Source organism: Monodon monoceros, unplaced genomic scaffold (assembly GCF_005190385.1).
Source record: "Monodon monoceros isolate NGI ecotype Baffin Bay Population unplaced genomic scaffold, NGI_Narwhal_1 Super_Scaffold_14, whole genome shotgun sequence".
Taxonomy (NCBI): domain Eukaryota; kingdom Metazoa; phylum Chordata; class Mammalia; order Artiodactyla; family Monodontidae; genus Monodon; species Monodon monoceros.
Genome location: NW_021703770.1, coordinates 23,670,755 through 23,695,040, shown reverse-complemented (window position 1 = coordinate 23,695,040; position 24,286 = coordinate 23,670,755). Strand labels below are relative to the sequence as shown.

The window sequence follows — 24,286 nt, the reverse complement described above, 5'->3', positions numbered from 1 at the left end:
ATATAATGCAATATATCCAAACACTGGCAATTGTAATATTAGAATTAGAAAGGTATTACATCTACACAGGTATTTAAATCTAACAGTAGAAAAATTGTACTAATACTTTTCAAATGTAAATCTTATTTATTTACAATGGCAACTGGATTCAATAGATTACCAGAAAATAATTTATCTATGTACTGCTTGGTTTCAACAAGTAGAAAAGAGTTACAGAAGCAATTATACATGAAAATCATGTTGAACTTAATCATTGCCACACACATCTAACTCAGGCTATATCTGTACATATTGATTGGAAAGTATCATAAACTGTATCTATTTATCATCTATGTATGAAATTTTAAAATGCCCATATTCTTTCAATTATCCAAGTACTCCAAATGAAATGTATATAAGCCCAAAGTAAACTATAATTTGTGAATATTTCATAAGTTCTTATTAGACTTTGTTATTTCTTTTTAAGGATGCATTAATGATATAAAAATACTCTTTCACGTGTTTTTAATATACATACCAAAACCTATGGGCAGCTTGACTGTCCACGTGCAATCTAAACTGCTGGGGTAGTTTCCAGGAAACCCAGGGCTGAGGATCACACCACTGAAATCTGACATAGAGCCACCACACTGCGCTGCAAGAGAATAGAGGTCCCACTTAAGCCAAAGTACTTTATTGTATTAAAAACAGACTGAAATTATTTCAAGTCTGAAACAAGTGTCTGAGTTAAAACTGGTATAAATTTGAATATTGTCAACTCTCATTCACCATACACTAGTAATCAAATATAATCAATTGACGAGGGATTTTGTAAAATAGCATAAAAGGGTAACATATTTCTTTCCTCAGCAGCAAATACAAGCTAAATCAATTATTGTGCAGAAAGGAGTAGCTCATGTGCAGTGAATACAATCAAACAAGGAGCACATATCCTTTTCCATAGCGAGCAGTACATTTCTCATCCTGAAGTACTTCTAGAAATGTTGTGATTCATTCAAAAGATAAAATATAGTAAAATCAAGCCAGCAACATACTATATTGATGAGGGATTCATTTTAACAATAAATGAATTCATTTTCCTCTTTTTGTGAGGAGGCTGAAGATTTTTAAGAAAAATATTGGTTTCTATCGGTAATATGCAAGGGATTCACAGACCATCAGATATTGTCTGACTTTATCCTAAAATAATCTGGACAAAAAATAGGGAAGTATAAAACAAGTAAAAAGATGAACCCATGTTTGAGAATTTAGGCATAAATTATGCTTTTTGTAGAATCCGAATTATACTGATTTACAATTGATAAGCTAACCATAAATTATAAGAACAAATAATTACCCAAGTTTTAACTTTTACATGATTAGATAGAACTATTTAACATGTATTAATAGGCCAATTGCATTTTAGAAGCTAATTCTTTCCTCTAAGTATACATTTTTATCATTTTATCATAGAAGTACTAAAATACACATCTCAGTTGAGGGTTGAAGAATCAAATTTCATGACTGCACATCAAGTTTGAAAGGTACCCATACACTTACATACAATTTCATTCATTTATTTATTGTTATGAAGAGCAACATATAGATAATCAAACTTCAGGTTATATATCATAAAGGCAAATTCAGTAGAACAATTTATCAATGTTCTATGTGATATCAATAGCCAGTTTGACAGCTATGTTTAACTATGTGAACTGAATAAATTATGTATAAAGCAGATTTTACTAAGGGGATATATATAACCTTGTAGTTAATGTGCATATAAACCTTTCTTTTGAAGTTGTAATTACCATTGAGATCTAAAGGTACACCTTTATATTTTTCCATCCTTCTCAAATCTCAGTTCATCCATCTTTAAACCAGAACAATTTTCAACATATATAAACCACTAATGTTCACCAATTCATTTTCCTAAAATTTGATTGCCCACATATGTTCATTACAAAATCTGATAATTAGGGAGTGGTAGAGAAAATATTTTGGCCAATGAAAAGTACTTTTAAGTTTCTGGCAAGAATGCAATTGTAGGTTTGTTTTGCTTTATTCTGAATTTTGAGTGAAAGAACACAAGGACTCTTTTGCTTTCTTGCCTTCACTATCTCAAGTGTTTGAGCTGTTCACTGCCCCTCTAATTCTGCTGTTTTCCATCTCTTTAGAAATGAGCTGAAAATCCTGGCCTCTGCATTGTCCACCTTTCTAGAGTGTAAATCCCAAAATCAGAGAAGAAAGAAGGAAAGAATAAAAAGTAAACAGATAATGAAAGAAAAGAAAAAGAATAACAAACCATAAAGGACAAGAAGAAAAATCCAAAAAGTGCATCTGCCTTCAGCTCCGTACTCATGTCTATTTTCTCAGAGACTCTGCAATTTCATGCACCCCTAGGCCTTGATAGAGAATGCTGTGTTTCACCAGAAGTTTCACAGTAGACTTTTTTGAGGCCCATTATACTGTTTTTCTTAAGGACACAACCATAGCATAGTCCTCCGAGATAAAATCATCTTTGATTCTTCCTTCAGATTTGTCTCTATTATGTAAAAATCTCAAGTGACTTTTCTTTCCTTCCATCAAAATATCTGGCAGACTGTTTATTTTCCAATTCATGAGACTGTAACCTTGATACCTGATGACTAGAGTTTTAAGACATTCTCTGAATCAGCCTCCTGCCTTCAGTTTCTCCTTATGATATGGCCATGATGTCAATTTAGACACTTTGTCTATCAAACATAGTACAAGGTTACTGTCCAAAATTTATAAAATACAAAAAAAAAATGAATACAAAAGAAATAAGAGTGCTCTGGAATTCCACTAGCCATAGATAGCCTGTCTACCTTTATATTCTTTTATTTCTCTGCAGAAAAATACATATGCATGTATATGTGTTTATATGTTTACATATATAATGAAAATAGGATCATACTGTGAATCACTTTAAGCCTTGTTATATTTTACTATATATTATAAACTTTGAGTTATTAAATATTCCATTATAATGTTCACTTCCTTTTTCCCCATTATTGGACCCTTAAGTTATTGCATATTTTCACTATAATAACTACTGCTATGAATGCCCTGTGTATTTCAGGTTCAGTGCTAAATACTTTTATGCATTCTCTCATTTAGTTCTCACGATGGGCCTGTGAGGTGGACATTACTACCCTATTCAACAGATGAGCAAACAGAATAATACATTTGTCATACACAGCTATTGTACCTTAGCTGAAAATCAAATGAAGATATATTGGACATCAAAATATAAGTATTTAATACAGTTTCATACAAATTTATCCTATATAATAAAATGTAAATTTTCCAGTTTAATTTTATTAAAATATCACTTCCATCCAGTACTTCCCTTGTTAACAATATACAATGGAATACAGGCAATCAAAACGTAGTATTTTACCTAAAAACTGAGCAATTTGTTAACAGTAATAATTGGTGCTAGTAATATAGCAAGATGGAAATTGTCATATCATAATTGAGTGGTATTTAAATTGATACAACCTTCTGAAAGCAATTTGGAAATATTAAAGCTTTTAAGTCGTTATATGCAATGACAGGAAGGCACATGAAAAACACTTATAAATAAAGAAATGTGTATAAATGTGTAAATGTGTACCAAATGTGTATAAATGTATATCAAAAAGACAAAAAACTAAGCTAACAAAAGAGAGTAACTATACAAATTAGCCTATGCTATGTGCCATAAAGCCATTTTAAAAATCAAATTTTTAAAAACATGTTATGGTATGGGAAATTCTTCTAAGTGAATGTCAAGAAGGAAAACATTATAAAAAATATACATACTGTAGAATCCCAAAACTTTAATTTGTTCATTAAACAATATTTATTGGATGCCTACTTAAGATAATAACTGTTCTTGGCACTGGGGATACAGTAATGAACAAAAGACCAAAACTCTGCTCTCATATCAGCAGAATATATATAGTAATTATTTTGTCCTTTGTACCCTTTTATACTTAATTGGATATACACACACATACAGACCCCACATACATAACACACACACACACACACACATAAATGGCATTATCTGTATATATAAATTTTTATAATAGGCATTATATGTATATATACAATTTTATAACTGGCATTATATGCATAAATGATAATACCTGAAGAAATATACCATTCAAAAAATGTCATCCAATCTAAAGTCTGAATGCTTTTAATATCTTTTGCCAATTAAACACATCTTTACTCTTAAACATTATTTTCCAGTACTCTCCAACAAAAATTGCACACATGGTACATAGGCATTATGGACTGAATTGTGTCTCCCCCCAATATTCATATGTTAAAGCCCTAACTCCCAAATGCGACTGTATTTGGAAATGAGATACCTTCTTTAAAGGAGGTAATTAAGGTTAAATGAAGTCATAAGGATGGAGCTCTAATCTAATGGTATTGGTGTCCTTATAAGAAGAGAAAGAGATAGGAGAGCTCCTTCACAGAGAAAAGACTATGTGAAGATGTAGGGAGAAGATAGTCTTCTACAAGCCAAGGAAAGAAGCTCTCGGAAGAAAACAACGCTGCCAGCTCCTTGATCTTGAACTTCTAGCTTCTAGAGCTGTGACAAAATAAACTCCCGTTGTTGAAGCCATCCAGTCTGTAGTGTTACGGCAGCCCAAGCAAACTAATATAATACAGGTTTGTTCACTGTACATTGGTAGGGTATACAAGTCACACCAATTCTTTTGTTTTTGCCCTTTTTCCTACTCAGAAAGGGTAGTCTTCTTCATTCATTTATCTTAATTACACCTATCATCCAAAACTCTTTGTAAATTTTATGGACTGAATATATTTCCCAATGACTTCAATCAATACCAATCTCATCTTTCTTAAATTCTATCACATAGTCAATGGTATTATTTGACACTAAATTATTCTTATTTCATTTCTTTTATTTCTACAACTCTAAATGGTAAACAAATGTTTTAGTTATGGAGACCATACCTCAAACTTTTTTTTTCCTACTCTATAGAGCCCAGTATATTAATGGCTGCATACAGACACCAGAAATGAAAAAGAGAAAAAAATGTAAGGTGGATAGAAATAATTGGAAGCTGCATTAAATTAGGACAAAAATTTGGGCCCATACTTTCAAAGCCCCAAGTGTTCTTTTGATACATCCTATATCTCAATTGCCTGTTACCAATGAAGACATCTCATGGGGTGTCATGCTCCCTTTGGTAGACTCCAGCTTCCTTATCCATTTTGGCTCAATAGTAAGCAATAGTATATTTTCCTGATCTATGAGTACTTCTACTACATCATATTGAGAAAACTCTCTGGGAATCAAAAAACTTAATAGCTTTTCTCAATTTGTATTTTTAAGTCATCCATTGATATTAAAGTTTGGGGCAAAAAAAAAGTAAAAATTTAAAATTAAAAAAGAAAAAAAATGTGAAGCATTTATCTCAAAATATAATTTCCATAAAACCTGACAAAAGGTAAACTATATGTTTGAACAACAACATATATAAGGTGTACCTTTAAAATTTGATACAGCTAATAAATGATTTATAGTTCTTTAACTTACCCAAACAAATTGGGATTGGGTAATTCCATCTTCTCACAGGCCCAGGCATGCATGTAATATGAGAATGACCCTATATAAACAAGACAATGCAGTTCAGCACACATTTTTAAAAGTGTAAATATAACATAGGATAGTGAATGATAATTATGAAAACAAACTTAATAATATATTACATTTTAATATTTTTCAACATTACTGGAAATATTAGTGTGACTTAAAACAAGAAAGGTAATTATATACACTTGTGATAAAATATAAAAAATAACAAGCTTTTGGTAGAAAAACTAAGACTCTATATCACATTAAAACTGTGGTTTTAACATTGTTCTACCAAAACATTTTCTACTAAGGTACTGCAATAATTATATGAAGGAAATGGCCATATACATAGTGATTTATAATAAATTGCAATAATATTCAAGGTGAGATAGATTAAAAAATGATTATAAAATTCTTTCATAAAAAATTGAAAAGTCAACTGAGGTATATTAAATTTTAAAGTCCAGAAAAACTTGATTTCACTTCTGAGACTAATAATTTGGGTTACAAGTTTAAAGACTATAAGTTATTAATTTTTACTTTTCTTTCCTCTAAGGAATTTATTTACTTAACATGTGAAATTCTGACTCAATTTTTTTTTTTAATTTCTTAATTTCTTAATAGGTCTATGCTTTAGGGAGATTTTTATGAGGTCATAAATTGAGACCTTCTAAAACACCTACAAAAGAGTATTAATATAAATACATAAAGTCAGAATATACATTGCAAATCCACAGTTTTAGCAAAACTTATTTGTAGTTGATTTTTACTGATTCGGGGAATTTATTATCATGGAAGTTTCATTTAATGCTTTAAGTATCACTTTCATTTTTATTTCAAATTCTGAAAATCCAGGAGTTCAGTGGTCACATCCAATGTGAACAGAGAGAAAAGTGAACATTTATTTTGATTCAAAAATCATTTTTGGTTATTTGTAAACACAACAAATTTATTCATTCCAGCAATTTCTCTCATGAATATCTCACTGACAAATTGAATAACTTTTGATTTAATGTTAAATTATACAGCCTGAGATCAATATTGTTTTATAACCTGTGTATTATCAATGATTAGTCTGTTAAAATATTCTGAAAGGGTAATGGAAGTCAAAGCTAAAAGTTTAAAATAGACTTACCTGAAGAGAATAGCCTTGATCACACTGAAAGGATACTACATCACCAACCATGTATCTGTCTCCAATTTTATTCCCACTGCTAGGAGTTTGTGGTTCAGGACAGGAATCCAAACCAATAGCTAAGAATATTTAGTGATAATAATATAAGTAACTTTCAAATGATGAATGCTTAAATCATGCATATTAAATTACCAAAACTGAATATTGGTGTCATTAAAACTAGATTTTACATTGAGACATTAAGAATGTTCTGTGAACAAGATTTAATGGTATATGGTTAGAGCAATGTTCTTTGGAACTTCACCACAGAACTATTTCAATTTTCATGGCACCAACCATTAATTAGCTGTGTGATAATAGGTGAATTCTTCTTTAACTCACAGCTTAAATGTCTTCTGTGAAACAAAACTAAAAATTCCTAAAAAGAAAATCCCTAAATAAAAATAAGAATAATAATTTATTGTGATAATAAAGTGAAATTATATCTGTAAAACATTCTTAGTAAAATGGCTAAAAAAATTATTTGCTATTTTGTCCATATCACCTGATACCTTCTTCTGAGAGGGAGATTATGATATAATTCAAAACACTTCCATTATTTTTACATCAATAACTTATTTTTCAACATAAAAGAATAAAAGCATACAAAAGTAAAAGGTTTTTCTGAAATGATTCATTTAGTTTAGCATTTTTAATTGAAATATAGTTGATTTACAATGTTGTGTTAATTTCTGCTGTACAGAAAAGTGATTCAGTTATATATATATATATATATACATATATATATATATATATATATACTATTTTATATCCTTTTCCAGTATGGTTTATCACAGGATACTGAATATAGTTCTCTGTGCTATAGAGTGGGACCTTGTTGTTTATCCATTCTATATATAATAATTTGGATCTGCAAACCCCAAACTGCCACTCTGTCCCTCTTCCACCCTCCCTCCCCCTTGGTAACCACAAGTCTGTTCTCTATGTCTGTGAGTTTGTTTCTGTTTCATAGATAAGTTCATTTGTGTCATATTTTAGATTCCACATTTAAGTGGTATCATGTGGTATTTGTCTTTCTCTTTCTGACTTACTTCACTTAGTATGATCATCTCTAAGTCCATCTACATTCCTGCAAATGGTATTATTTCTAAAATGATTAATTTAAAGGAATAAAAATTGTTTGATGTTTTTGCCAAAACATTTTTTCAAACATGTGAATGTATTACTATTAAAAACTTTTTATCTTCAATAAGAGCCAATGTTTATTATCTATTTCTTTGTAGTTCACATTTTGAACTAATCTAATACATATTTGAATGGAGGGAGGAAGCAGTCACCACTCCAAAATCATTATATATATATGTGAATATATATATTCAGTATAAATATTCACACTATATATTTATTTATTAAAAAACATTAAAAACTAAGTTCTAAAGTATGACTATATCGTATATATTCCTTCTCTCTTTGACCATGTTATTTCCCTCTGATAGATGCTATCATACATAACACCACCCTCTCCATCACCTTTGTTGTATTTGACATAAACTAATAATGAATAATTATGTAAATAGTTGTTCAATGTTTATCCCCCTCTGAGAATATAAGTTCCAGAAGGGCAGCTTGAAGCACAGAGTCTTAAGCAAGCACTCAATAAACATTCGTTGCATAGATGAATGAATAGTATATAAAAGAAAGTGCATCCCTATTTTATTTCTTAATAAATACAAACGTCTATCTCTGCAAATGGAAGATAGTTTATCTAATAACATAATGGTCAGAGTAGCTAAAAATGATGTCACATTAAAGGATAGAAAATTAAATAAAAGCAGTGACATGATGGAGTTATGGTTAGATCAGGAAGTAAGGCAGTAAAGAGGAGGAGTAAATTGGCCATTTGGGAATGCATTTGAGGCAGTCCTAAAGGAGACAGGGTCATGTAATTCCAATGCCTGGTGCGGCAATTAGCTAGGTCCCTAAACATATGTCAAATCCCATATTTCTTGATTTTTTGTAATCTTGAATTTATAGAACTAGGAAAGATAAGTTACCATTAAGTTGTCACCTACTGTTAAAATTTTAAGGGTTAAATGCCTCACTTCCCCTACTAGATTTTGAGATCCAAGAAAGAAACTGTCTTATATTTACTTTCATCTCATTCAGCACCCACTAATGGGTCTTACACATTAAATTCATCTGATTTCATAGAGTCCTTTTTAAGAATTACTAATCAAAAAAAAGTTATGATGTAAGCATATATGTCTTGTCAGTATGATTTCACTTTCCTTTGGTAAGGACTCCTTAGTTTCTTGGGAGTCCTGAACAGTACATTTATTACCCTTCACCATTAAGGCCATTTATGTGGTCATTCTTGCTGAGAAGGCCAAATTTAGTACACGTTCATTTCTCTTTTCTTTCTTTCTATCAAGTACTCCATTCAGGGTCATACACACAGAAAACTATTAATATCCATAAGTGGTGATTTCCTCCTCTGGGAGGATAAATAAAACTACGGCACAGGGCTTCCCCGGTGGTGCAGTGGTTGAGAGTCTGCCTGCCAACGCAGGGGGCACGAGTTCGTTCCCCAGTTCGGGAAGATCCCACATGCTGCGGAGTGGCTAGGCCCGTGAGCCATGGTCGCTGAGCCTGCGCGTCCGGAGCCTGTGCTCCGCAACGGGAGAGGCCACAACAGTGAGAGGCCCGTGTACCACATACCGCAAAAAACAAAAACAAAACAAAACAAAAAAACTACGGCACAGTGATGCCATAGAATATTGAGATATTTTTAAGTGAGATTTTTCCATACTATATACAGACACAGCAAAATATTTATGAAAGAGTTTTAACTTTAAAATGTGATATAAAACTCTATAAACTATGCAATAACAATTTCGTAGGTTAAAAATTCTTATATGCAAATAATCACAGGGAAAAATAACCAAAAGGAAATATGTGAAATATTAGCAGTGGTTACGATTCTTGATATGAGATTATTGGTGATTTTTATGTGTTTTCTTGTATATTCCTGCATTTCTGAAATTTTTATAATGGAATGTAAATAATAAAATCACTTATCTATTAGATGAATTAGTATTAGCAGAGAACTTGGGGGTACAAGAATATACTGCTTTCTATTTTTCTAGAAGAGATTGAGTTGGACCTGCTAATCTGTTTAATATGATTGTCTCAGGGAAGAAACCAAGGTAATGAAGTAATAGATAAGAAAGAGAAGTCATGTTGATGACCTCTCTCATTTTTTTGCATTTAATTATTTTACATGCACTAAAGAAAATAAAGCAGAGATATCTGAAAACGCTACAGTTCCTATTTTAAAGTCATTTCTTAATTTACAAAACAGTGATTAAATAGTTTAAAAAATGTCTTCTTTAATAATTATTTTTCATTTCTTTATAAGTAACAATAGCAATAACATTCATAGGAATCAACAAAGAAAAGGTATTTGTAAAAGTGTTGCAAAGGATTCTCTCCTACTTAACCAAGCCAAACAGCATATTGAGCCATTTTCATCCTTATGAGTGTAAATTTTGTAAAATTATGTCCTTGGCAATCAAAGATGCTCTCTGAGTGAATTTTTTTAATGGGAATTGGATCAATTAACTAGGTGTTGTAGCCAAAAACAAACAGAAATGAATACAGGGACAAATCTATATCAAAAATTGCACAGAGTTAATTACACCTGCTGTCAAATTACTGTGGTTAGTTACCCTGGCTGAAAACATTAAAACCTCAGTTCTTCAATTTCCAACATTTATTTATAAACAAAAATTATTCTTTCCAATTCTGACCACAAGGCAACCTGGAGGAGAAAATGGTGTTAATCATATCATTTATATCTGATCATTCTGCATATATATATATAGTATTCCATAATGATTTTAATGAGTCTTTAATGCAATGAGAGAGGGAGACAGGGAGAATAAGAAAGTTAAATTATTGCTAAGACTCCCAGCAACATTGTTTTGTAAAAAGAAAAACCCCTTCATGAATTTGACATGACAACCCATGTATAAATTTAGTGAAAATGAAGACCAAAAATACTGGATTTGCATTCATGTGAGAAAAGAACAGGAACTGAACCACGTCTTTGAACAAGAGGTTGTATTCAGTGATAGTGAAGATCTTGTTATTTTAAACATATCACATGTCTTCAATTTAAAATTTTTTCTCTAAATAATGAATACAAATAACCATTATTTCTATGTTTGCACCATATTTAAGTGTTTTTTAATATGCTAGAATTATCATTTGGCATTCCATATTTATCATTATAACAGTTTGAGAATAATGTAGAAGTTGGTGATAATCAAAGGGTGAATTCAATATGAGCTGGGCTACTAGTTTCTGGGCTTGTAGAAATCAGCAATGATAAACATGCAGACTTTTTTCACCATAATGTACCTTGGATTAATTAATCTACTAAAGAAAATTTGTCAAATACTATTGTTACATGTAATTGAATGTTGATTAAATTCTTTTAGAAGGAACAATTCTGACTTCAGAATTGTTCCTTCAGAACATCAATAGTCACTGATGAGCAGCAGTGTAAGTTCAGGAACATGTGGTACAGGCTTCTCTCACGTTTACCTTGATCCTTTTATTTACTTACTTTACTTTCGTTTACCTTACTTAACATTTAACTCAGCATTACTCTGAGAAACTAATTGAATATTCAGTAATAGATACTACTTATCAAATTTTAGCCTACAGAATAAGGATAAGTGAAACGATAAAATAAATAGAATCTGGCACGTAGGTACCATTCATTCATTACATAAGTAATTATTGAGTACCTATTGTGTACTCTTATTGTGTTACATACATGCTGGAAATGCAAAGATCAATTAGCAACATAAGCAGTCACATTCTGAAGAAATTCTTGGTGGAGCAAGAGAGGGGGTTGGTTTAAAAGATGATTTCAGTGTAGTTGAACAATCACAATATATGAAGGTTATCTTCTGTTTAAATAATTATTTCACAGGAACTAACCTATATGAACACCAAAACGTAATACATTTTACCAATTCATGATAATGAAGGGGAAGGTGAATATGCTGTCCTGGTATGTTAAATGAATAATGTTTTAAATTATTTTTCCTTGTTTTATGGAAAAAATGAGGGAGTGTTTTTTGGTAAAACATACTGTAGTGTTTTGGGAAAGGCAGCAAGAAATGAAGCTGCAAAGGGAGGCAGGATGCAGGTTGTGTAAACAGTCTTATAATCTTAACCAGTGTAGAAAGTTGTAGTTTCCTTCTGTGAGTAATGGAGGGAAATTCAGTTATTAAGAACACAACCTCCGTCCTCTGTGTGCATCCTGGTTTCACTAGTTTCTTGCTTTTTTTTTTAATTTTTATTTTTATAAAGTCTGAGATGATTTCTATGTCTCAGTTCCCTCACCTATAAAATGGATGCAAAAATACCAACCAGCTTCATAGGAGTATGGTGATGCATAAAGAAAACAATACATGCATAACACTTAGATAGTCCCAGGAACATAGGAAGCTCTCAACAAATGTTAACTGGCATTAGTGAATGGTTTTAAGCATGGAAGTGAGGTTGTCCATTTGCATTCTACTAAGGAGATTTCTTTTTTCTGTTCTCATGAAAGTATGTCTCTGTATGTTTAAGATCAATAGGTCTCACATAAATACTCTAGGAGTATAAAGAACACATGTAAAGATTTCTATGGAGGGCCCAAAACTGAAGTACCTTCAGTTTTATAATTAATTCACAATGAAAAGTTTCTATATACACCTAAACATATTGGCTTTTCTATGAGAAAATCCAGGAGAGCAAGAGCAGTGTTATTGCCTCAAGATATAACCAGAGAAACTTTAGGAATACAAAAGCACAATGCTTTCCGAATTCAGAAACTTAGGCTGAGACATCTCTAAGTCAACAGCACAAAGACATGAAAAGTTAGATGATCATGAAATAAATTTGGTTAAAAGAAAAGAGCAAACTATGCTAAAACTAGAATGGCCCTATATGATTAAGGAATGAAATGTGCTTATAAAGATCAATTACACTTATTTGTGTGTAATATATTCTAAGTTAATGGCAATTTAGATTAGAAATGACAAATATTAATGATTTAATTTGGGCAGGACATGTTTCTATAATATTTTATGAGATGATATGCATAAATTGGAACAAGAAAACTAGGTAAAAATATAAACCTTACAATCACTATTTTTCACAAATAATCAACTATCTAATTAGCCCAAAGGAGGAAAACATTTTTAGTGATTATAAAAATAAACTCATTAAGACCTAATGCATTATGTCTTAAGCATATTGCTCAAGGAAGGAGAGCAGTAAAATAACTATCGTGTTGAATTGATATCTTTTGTAATTTATAAGCTACAGTTAAATGGATACATTTCTGAGCATTTAAAATTTTATGACTATTTTTATGATTTGGGTATTCAGACTAGCCCTCTAACTATTGCACAAGATGAAAAGATGTTTTCAGACCACCTGAGTTTTCACAAGATTGACAGAGAAATTATTAGTGGCAGGTATCATGAGTGCTCTCAGGTGTGGGAGGAGAAAAAAATCTATTCCTTAAGGTAACATTACCTTTGTCTTCCTCAGAGACTACATCCTGAGATCTTTGAGCACCCCTAAATTTGTAACACCATTACTGCATGCAGTTTCTCCTTTTAAAATATGTACATTTTATAAGTTCAAAACCCAAAACTGCTCATTGATTTATTGATGTTCATTACCCCTCTAGGATTCTCCAGTAGTGAGATTTATATGTGTGCCTCCACAAATATTAGGAAATGTGAGGGAAATTACATATGTATATTATAATCAAATAGTCATTTCGAGACTGTTAATGATGAGTCTGGACCCAGAATCCAAGTGGCAAAGCAACTAGAAACTACAAGTTCTCTTTGTGGAAGCCTATTAACAACTGATATAATTAATGGCCTTTCTTGCACTAGGGACATTTTCCCTAGCAACAAATACATTTGTGCAAGACATGCAATTATAACCAGAATCATATATGTCTAAAACACACTCACACAAATTGAAGAATAGATTCCCATCTCTCAGTGCTCTTGTGGATCAGGAAACAGAAAAAATGTGATAACTTTACACAAGAAAAATGTTGGAAAAAATATATTAACTCAGAGCAGCTACATCTATTCACATGACTACTAAACCAGTACACATTCCCAACACAAAGAATGATGTAGCTTCATGTCAACTTATGATAGCCCATATCAGAAAATGTAAATCAGACTCTCTTAACAAGTGTTTCAGCTTATCTTGATTAAGCAGAGAAAACTGTATTCTCTAACCTCTGGAACGCTGGTATATTTGCCTTAGCTGTAGTTGTGTCTCCTAAGGTTGCTAGGCAAACATTTCTTCTTCCTACCTTCTTTCTCTTCAACATTCAATCCCTTTTGTTATTAACAGAAAGCAAGATTGACTTTTTTTCTTAATATTTTAATTAATATTGGCTACTTCATTATATATCAGGTAATTTGTTAGCATAAAATTAATAGAATTCATCAAAGTTTCAGAAACATGTAATTGGAGTAAATTTCCAAATTTATATTTATTACCTCACTTTGTGTGTCTGTAACTTAGAAAAAATGCTCTGATTTGTGGAACAACTACACAACCTCTAAGAGAGCATAGTTTGAGCAGTATGACCATAAATGTTAAAAAATATATTCATGAAGGTGGTCAAAAGGTACAAACTTCCAGTTACTAGATAAATAAGTGTAATGTACTAGGGGTGCAATGTACGACATGATGGATACAGTTAACACTGCTGTATGATATACAGAAAAGTTAAAAGAGAGTAGATCTTAAGAGTTGTCATCACAAGGAGAAATTTTTTTCCTTTCTTTTTTTGTATCTATATGAGATGACAGATAAACCTGTTGTAGTAATCTAAATCTGTTGTAGTAATCATTTCACAATATACGTAAATCAAACCACCATTTCATACACCTTAAACTTAAACAATGATGTATGTAAATTATTTCTCAATAAAACTGGAAAAGATTTTTTAAAAAGTATTTGGAGACTAAAAGGTAGAAATATTAATCTCTATTTTCTAGAATTTTATTACTCAATTTCAAATGTTCTTCTATCTACGGAAGCTAAAGATTCAAATAGATATAAAAATGGGATTCTAAATCATTTTTGTCCACTACATTATATGTCCTCTGAAGTATCTATCTGGGATATGTGAGTATTAAGAGAATACTGAATTTATAGTTTAAAAGAAAAAAAATCAGTTTTTTATTGATTATCATAGTTTGATTAACTTCTAAAAGCCTAACTGGTAAATAAATAAGTTTGACAGGGCATTCAACCCATTTCCAATCTTTAGGAAAACAGCTTTCAAAGACATCTTGGTATTTGTCTTATGTATATGTATAGCTGATTCACTTTGTTATAAAGCAGAAACTAACACACCATTGTAAAGCAATTATACTCCAATAAAGATGTAAAAAAAAAAAAAGCCATCTTGGAAGACAGGTGTCTAATCCTAAATTCAGAAGTTCCCAGAAGGGATTACATAATCTTTCAATAACTGATACTAACATTTAACACTTTTTACTGCCAGAAAAAAAGCTTTACCCAAACTGAACTTCTCTTCATGAATCGCTATGAATTATCTTCAAAATTCCTATAGAACATCCTTAGTCTACTGACTAGGCCTGTACTTAGTGTCCTAGTGTGGTAGAAAGGATTTTGGCTCCCATGATGTTACACCGGCAAGCATGCTATGTTACAAGGCAAAATGAATTTGTGGATAAAATTAAGAAGCCTAATAAGCTGACCATAAAATATACAGGTTATTGGATGATTACTGGATGATTTTATATATATATGTAAAATGTGGTATCCTTTTACCATTTTTTCTTACATTGCAAGTAGCACCAAATGCACCTTCCATATAAGTTTCATTCTTGAACGCTTATACCTATACTGGCATTATCATTAGTTAAACTGGGAAGTACTTTTGGTTCCTAGATCCCACTGCAAGGTGTGAGATCTAACATTATAGATAAATAAAAGTGTTATGTTGATTTTAATTTATTTAATTTAATATCTAAGATCTAAAAATCAAAGAAAAAGTCTAAAAAATTAAAAGGCCAGCTCTCCAAAGGAATAAAGCAAAACTGTGATCATATACAAAGTGATATCTAAAGTAAAAACCAAAACAAAACACCAGAAACCTAAGAACCATTCTCTACACTTCTCTCTCTCTCATCTCCAACATCTAACTGGCCATAAATCTTTCAATTTTACCTTACCATCTCCTGCATCTTTTAACATTTCATTTACACAACCACAATGACCATCTTCAGTTTCTCATTTGAACCACTGCTACTCCTTTCCTTGGGCATATTCTCTTCCTGCAATGCATTCCCCACTTTCCAAAGTAAAAGGGCCTTTGAAAATTCAAAACTGACCACGCTACTCCTCAAATTGAAACCCTTCAATGAATCTCCTCTTTCTACAAAATAAACCTGTCTGTCATCTCCTTAATCTAATCTTCTGACACTTAAGATACAATGACAATGACAAATACAACCCAGTCATGTGGGTTCATCTCATTATCAGGAAAGGATGATGTTTCTTGAGGGTTTACTATGTACCTGGGCCTATGATAAACACTTTACATGGATGATCTCATTTAACTCTGACACAATCTTTCAAGTTATATGCTATTATTATCACATATTATAGGTGAGGAAACTGAGTTCTTAGGGAACCTTACAAATCACCTAATGTCACATGGCTATCAAATGGCAGTTCCAAGACAGAAACCTAAGTCTGATTCCAGGATAAATTATCTTATGTCCACCTACACCCTTGGAGGTCCCTTCAAAGTACCAAGCTATCTCCATATATATACTTTCTTATCTGCCAAAAGGACTTAGATTTGTCCTTTTGTGAAGTCTTCCCTGACCCCACCACCAGGAACCCCTAACAGTTTTGATCACTACCTTCTCTGTGTCATCACCTACATTATACAAGATGTCCTCATACTTTGGCCATTGTGAGAGTAATCTTGGAAGGTTGGTGAAAAGTGCAAATGCTTGGCTGAATCTCATAAAGACTGACAATCTGTTAGGGTGGAGTCTCATCATCTGGATTTTTAACAAGATTTCAAGGTAACTATAGTGCACAATTATCTGAGAAGTACCAATTTATCTAAACTATAGTTACTGTGTTTACACTGTAGTTTTGCGATTATTGCTACTTCCGTGTTCTTACTCTCAGTTAGTCTGAAGCTTTTTTTTTAGGGCTGGGTCTTATGCAAATATGCAGCACTAACACCTAGAAAGTATACCTAACATTTAGTAGGTAGTCAACAAAAATTTAATAAACAAGTATGTTTGTGCTTATATTTCGGAAGCAATAAGGAGATGGAAAATTATGGGAGGAAATTAATTATTGCCTTTCTTCAGTAGATAATATGAAAACAATGATATGAAGTTATCAAAATGGACCTCTAGAAATATTAATGAGACCAAGGCATGAGAAGGATAAATTGGGCAGAAGGAACATCAGATCTGTATAATCATACTCGTACTCATAATCAGGTATCCCAAAGTTAAAACGGCATGATCTCAAGTCAAAGGAGAAAAATTGCACTATATGATAAACATCAGCCATTTGTCAGCATTTCCCTTTTAAGTAAATACAAAGCAAGGCCTATCTGTCTAGTATGTGCCATCAGATAATCTAGCTTGTTTTTTTTCTGAAAACCTCATGACTGAGTAGGAAAATCAGACAGAGAAAATATTAACTTGCTAGAAGGAATCTCAGCCAAATTTCCTTTTCTCAAGACAGAAGAACATCTGCCACGTTTCCTGAAACATTTACTTAAAATTTACTTAAAATATTCCTTTAGGAATTTAGAAAGAGTCCACTTTCTTGGTTAAAAGGGAAAAAAACCATGAAATCTGTCATTTTTACAGCAAACCTTAATGTCTTTTGCATCTGTTGCTGGTATTCATAGTGTGATTATGAGACTGTTATTTCCCCGATGTGATTACTTCCTTATGTTACCCTGTGAGCAGAACTGTTATATCAGGGGTTGTCAGAAATGAAATACCAAAGATGTGCAGTGAAATAGGTGTCTTCTCAATGGAGAAAAGCTAATATAACTACCTTCTTTATAACACACACACACACACACACACACACACACAAAATTATTTTTCCCAGTACCCAACTGCTTAAGCATTTTGCTTTTTCTAAATATTGAAACAAATTTAAAAAAATTTTTCTTAAAATTCTTGTTTATACTCATTTAAAAAATATATATTTTTTTCTTACAGAGGATATTGTGTTCTTAGATCTCAACCACTGATTTGGGAGGCTTCTGAATACATAAGGAAGTTCTTCAAAAATTTTATGTCTAGTTAATACAATCTGCCTCCACAAGTGGACAGACTCTTGCATTACCACAAAATATTCTCCCACTAAGTGGATATTACCATTTTGAAACAGAAATTAAGGTGCCCTTTCCTCAAATAAGTCAGATTATTTGCAAAAAAATCATTGTGTTTGGGTATATTCTCTCAAGTTTCTGGAAATAATACACTCAATTTGCAAACAGTGAACAGACAGACTTTGAGATTGCCGTGCTGGACACTGTACCAAAACCACATCTGCTCTACCCAGCATTTGATCCACCAAATCCATTGAAACTGCTTTTCAACATGTTATTGACAAAGCAGTTAAAAATGCATGCCATAGCTAGTTTTATATATTTGTCTTTAAAGACTAGAGCAGAGGTTATTAGTCATTTTAATTCTGTAAAGTTCTATTTAAATTTCCTTGTTCAACCTTTCCCCATTCTCTTGCACTTACTCAATATTTTGCAAACACTATGTTAATGCCCTTATTGATTAGACAATAGATTTGAATTTAGAATTTTCTAAATGTATTTAAATATTTCTAAATGTATTTAAATAATGCATTTAGAATATTCCAAAATGTATTTAATTAATTAAAGTAACAGTAGGCATTCTTCGGCACCAATTTCTCTCCTGTCCACTAAATGTATCTCTTTTTCCTCTCCTCTCTTAACCTGTCCTTCTGTCCTATTTGGGCTCTTTTTCCCCATACTTTCTAACTTTCTTTTTCTCATATAATTCTCTACATTTCTTCATTTCTTTATTTATAGTTCCCATTTTAATTCAGGTTCACTGACTTTGTTTAAAAACAACACACAAAACTGGAGGATATTTTTCAGACAATATTACCACATGTAACTATTTAGTGAGGCATTTATTTAATTTCTCCAAAAAGAAAGTTCTTTTCTACCTGGAGAATATTTTAACTTCTTCTATTAAGTTATAGTTTGATAAAAATTAATGTTTTAATATACTTTTATAAGCTCTTTGTAGTACTGGTATTTTTATTATATTTACCTTAATCCAGGGATTATTTTAGAATTTTGTACCTATTAAAGGAAAGCATTCACTTGGACTGGAAGAATTAGTATTGTTAGAATGGCCATACTACCAAAAGCAATCTACAGATTTAATGCGATCCCTATTAAATTACCCATGACCATTTCACAGAACCAGAACAAATAATCTTAAAATTTATGTGGAACCACAAAAGACCCTGAATTACCAAAGCAATCCTGAGGAAAAAAAACAAACCCCTCCCAGACTTCAAACAATATTCCAAAACTATAATAATCAAAACGGCACTGTGTTGGTGCAAAAACAGATGTATAGATCAATGGAATAGAATACAGAGCCCAGAAATAAACACACACACCTGTGGTCAATTAATCTTCAAAAAAGGAGACAAGGATATACAATGGAGAAAAGGCAATCTTTTCAGCAAGTGGTGTTGGGAAAGCCGGACAGCCTCATGTAAATCAATGAAGTTAGAACACTCCCTCACACCACATACAAAAATAAACTTAAAATTGTTTAAAGATCTAAATATAAGATGTGACACCATAAAACTCTTAGAAGAGAACATAGGCAAAACATTGTCTGACATAAATCGTAGCAATATTTTCTTTGATCATATTCCCAAGGCAAAAGAAATAAAAGCAAAAATAAACAAATGGGACCCAATCAAACTTATAAGCTTTTGTACAGCCAAGGAAACCATAAACAAAATGAAAAGATAACCTATGGATAGAATGGGCATCATCAGAAAATCTACAAACAACAAATGCTGAAGAGGGTGTGGAGAAAAGGGAACCCTCTTGCACTGTTGATGGGAATGTAAATTGACACAGCCACTATGGAGAACAGTATGGAGGTTCCTTAAAAAACTAAAAATAGAATTACCATATGACCCAGCAATCCCACTACTGGGCATATACCCAGAGAAAACCATTATTGAAAAAGACACATGCACCCCAATGTTCATTGCAGCACTATTTACAATAGCCAGGTCATGGAAGCAACCTAAATGCCCATTGAAAGATGAATGGATAAAGAAGATGTGGTACATATATATAATGGAATATTACTCAGCCATAAAAAGGAACGAAATTGGGTCATTTGTTGAGACATGGATGGTCTAGAGACTGTCATATAGAATGAAGTATGTCAGAAAGAGAAAAACAAACATCGTATATTAATGCATATATGTGGAACCTAGAAAAATGGTACACATGAACCAGTTTGCAAGGCAGAAATTGAGACACAGATGTAGAGAACAAATGTATGGACACCCAGGGGGGAAAGCGGCAGGGGGCAGTGGTGGTGGTGTGATGAATTGGGCCATTGGGATTGACATGTATACACTGATGTGGATAAAACTGATGACTAATAAGAAACTGCTGTATAAAAAAATAAATAAAATAAAATTCAAAAATTCAGAAGAAAACCAAAAAAAAAAAGAAAAGACAACCTACAGAATGGGAAAAAATATTTGCAAACAATGCTACTAACAAGGGATTAATTTCCAAAATATACAAATAGCTCATGTAACTCAGTATCAGTATCAAAAAAAAACCAAACAAATAAACCAGGAAACCCAATCAAAAAATTGACTCAAGACCTAAATAGACATTCCAAACAATTCATACAGATGGCCAATAGGCATATGAAAAGATGCTCAACATCGCTAATTATTAGAGAAATGCAAATCAAAACTACAATGAAGTATCACCTCACACTGGTCAAATGGCCATCATCAAAAAGTCTACAAATAGGGCTTCCCTGGTGGCGCAGTGGTTGAGAGTCCGCCTGCCGATGCAGGGGACACGGGTTCGTGCCCCGGTCTGGGAAGATCCCACATGCCACGGAGCGGCTGTGCCCGTGAGCCATGGCTGCTGAGCCTGTGCGTCCAGAGCCTGTTGCTCCGCAATGGGAAAGGCCACAACAGTGAGAGGTCAGTGTACCGCAAAAAAAAAAAAAAGTCTACAAATAATAAATTCTGGAGAGGGTATGGAGAAAAGGGAACCCTCTTACACTGTTGGTGGGTATGTAAATTGGTGCAGCCACTATGGAGAACAGTATGGAAGTTCCTTAAAAAAATAAAAATAGAGCTATCATATGATCCAGCAATCCCACTCCTGGGCATATATCTGGAAAAGACAAAAACTCTAATTCTAAAAGATACATGTACCCCAATGTTCATAGCAGCACTATTTACAATAGCCAAGATATCGAAGCAACCGAAATGTCCACTGACAGATGAATGGATAAAAATGTCTTATAGGGCTTCCCTGGTGGTGCAGTGGTTGGGAGTCCGCCTGCCGATGCAGGCGACACAGGTTCGTGCCCCAGTCTGAGAGGATCCCGCATGCTGCAGAGTGGCTGGGCCTGTGAGCCATGGCCGCTGAGCCTGCGCGTCCAGAGCCTGTGCTCTGCAACGGGAGACGCCACAATGGTGAGAGGCCCACGTGCCACAAAAAAAAAAGAAATAAGTCTTATATACAATGGAATACTACTCAGCCATAAAAAAGAATAAAATATTGCCATTTGCGGCAACATGGATGGACCTAGAGATTATCATACTGAGTGAAGTAAGACAGATAAAGACAATTATATGATATCACTTGTATGTGGATTTAAAAAAATAATACAAATGATCTTATTTACAAAACAGAAACAGACTCACAGACATACAAAACAAACTTATGGTTACCAAAGGGGCAATGAGTGTGGGAGGGATAAATTAGGAGTATGGGATTAACAGATACACACTTCTATACATAAAATATATAAACAACAATGATTTACTATATAGCACAGGGAACTATATCCAACATCTTGTAACAACCTATAGTGGAAGAGAATCTGAAATAAATATATATATATATATAGGTAAAACTGAATAACTTTGCTGTACATGTGAAACTAACACAATATTGCAAATCAACTGTACTTCAGTTTTTTAAAAAGTGAGCATTCAGCAAATGTTTTGATGGCTTAGTTAAGGCCTCTCAACAATGTTTAAAAAGTGGTGATCATCTTATCATCTTCTAATAGGATTCCACTTTGTGGTTTTTGAAAAATATAGTTAGTACTGTCCTTAGATTGCTTAAATACAGTGTCTAGTATTTTGCTTGTTTTTCTCTTGGGTAGAGAATCCAGATACCTAATAATTCTTAAGAAGTATCCGGGGACCAGTTTGAAACTAAAGCATCATTTTGTGAACATTTACTTTAGATTATGTGAGTTCAATCCTAACAAATTAAATGCCAGTCCCTATGAGTAGCCTCTAGATCATTAGGAGAGTTGGTAGTCTTATTATTTAAAGCAACTGCTCATAAGATACATTGATACACCATTTGTTCTTATGCTCATTCATTACCAATGGTAAGTTCTTTCCCACATTTTTGAGTAGTATTCAGATAACTAATTTAGAAAATATTAGCATTCCCTGATTGCTCATTTTACAGAAGTATCCAGTTGTAACATAGTTGGACAATAATCACAAATACGGGGAAAAAACACATTTCACGTAATAAAGTTTACACTTGATTAGGACAGAGATTTATCTCATTCATCTTCCAGTCCCTCTACAGTTCTAATCAGACTTTCCTTGACATGGTTAGGTACTCAACTTTACTTTTAAAATTAAATATCATAATTAAATATGCATAAATTGTATATTTCTAGTATATTTTGCCTACTCTGTCAAAGATGTTAGCTTCTAAGACCTAAAATTGAGAGATTTAAATCCACTAGTCACTGTTTTCCCTTAAGAGTAGCGAATTCTCAATCCTTTGTTCTAGGAGTTATTAACACCTATTATTTGTTAAGATATGGCTTAAGTTCCTTCATTTATTGATATAAATAAGAGGTTCTAACCAAAAGAACAGCTTGAAAAATATTATAAATAACTGGATAAATAATTCCATTAAACTGTAATGTCCCTATACTGTTTACCTTATACAAATAAAGACCTTTTTGGCATTCAACAAAATATTTTATTTTAGAAATTTGAAAGTTTATAAAATAGACTAAAAAAGTTTCTTCAATTTCTTTGTTATTATGATAATTTAATAGTTTATATCATGAATAACTATCAAAACATATGCTGCTTTCGAACTACATCACCTATATGATGTCAAATTTCTGATTATGACATTCCACACCTTTCAGGAGTAGCCCTGCCTGCAATCCTTGCAGGCAAGGCTGCAATCCTTGTAACATGCCACGTATCACAGCTCTGTCTAAACCTGAAGTTTACATGCTAAAAATATCCACTCTTTCTTGTTTAACTGTAAAATTCCTGGTTATTTGTTAAGATTCAGCCAAAGTGTTACCTCCTATTTGAAGTATTTCCTGAACTTCTTAAATGGAGCTGATTTCTTTTTGCTTTTGTGCACTCTACCATTAATATCTCTATTCCTGTATTCATAGCACTGTATTATTGCTTATCTCTGCCTCTTCTACTAGACTGTGATCTCCTCAAAACTGATACTGTGACATATTTATCTTTGCACTTCCCATATTGAGCATTGCGCCTATTATATAGTAGGCATTCAAAAATATTTATTGGTTGAATGAAAAATGAATGAATGAAACTTTTTGTGCTTATCTGTCACCTATTTACACCACAATGATACATTTAATATATCTGAGGTTAGCAATAGCTGGAAAACGAACCTCAACATAAAACAAAAATGATTGTCAAAAATCAATTAATTACTATTTATTTAGTACATGCCCATCTTTGTCGTAGCCTCTGTTCGTTTCCACAGGGCATTTCTTTTCTATCAGATCTTCCTGTGTAAGTAATGATGTTAAAATGATGGATTGAGTGGCCTGGACAAAGTGATATTGAGGAGATAGTACTCAACGGGATACCTTCAGAAAGCAAAAACCAACAGAATTATAAAATGTGTACAGACCAACGTGCTACATTCCTCTATGAACACTAGCATAGGTGTAGGTATACTGATGTCAATGATATATATCAACATTACATATTTGTTATCTTTTGCTTCTAGGTGTTGTGTCACTTATTCCTTACTCAGGCAACATATGTGTTGTGAATGCATTATAAGATTCAAGGACTGGTCTCAGTGCAAGAGACAAAAGGAT

General features: G+C 32.5%; 1 protein-coding gene across 3 annotated transcripts in view; it reads right to left on the bottom strand.

Moving 5' to 3' along the window:
* Positions 1-24,286, bottom strand: part of CSMD3 (CUB and Sushi multiple domains 3) — a 1,080,114-nt gene that overhangs the window by 119,945 nt on the left and 935,883 nt on the right. For all 3 annotated transcript variants that reach the window (XM_029222726.1, XM_029222727.1, XM_029222728.1), the window contains 3 exons: positions 6,738-6,856; positions 5,564-5,633; positions 518-634 (listed from right to left, as the gene is read on the bottom strand). In XM_029222726.1, coding sequence (XP_029078559.1) covers positions 518-634; positions 5,564-5,633; positions 6,738-6,856 — 306 coding nt within the window. The remainder of the gene's footprint in view (positions 1-517; positions 635-5,563; positions 5,634-6,737; positions 6,857-24,286) is intronic.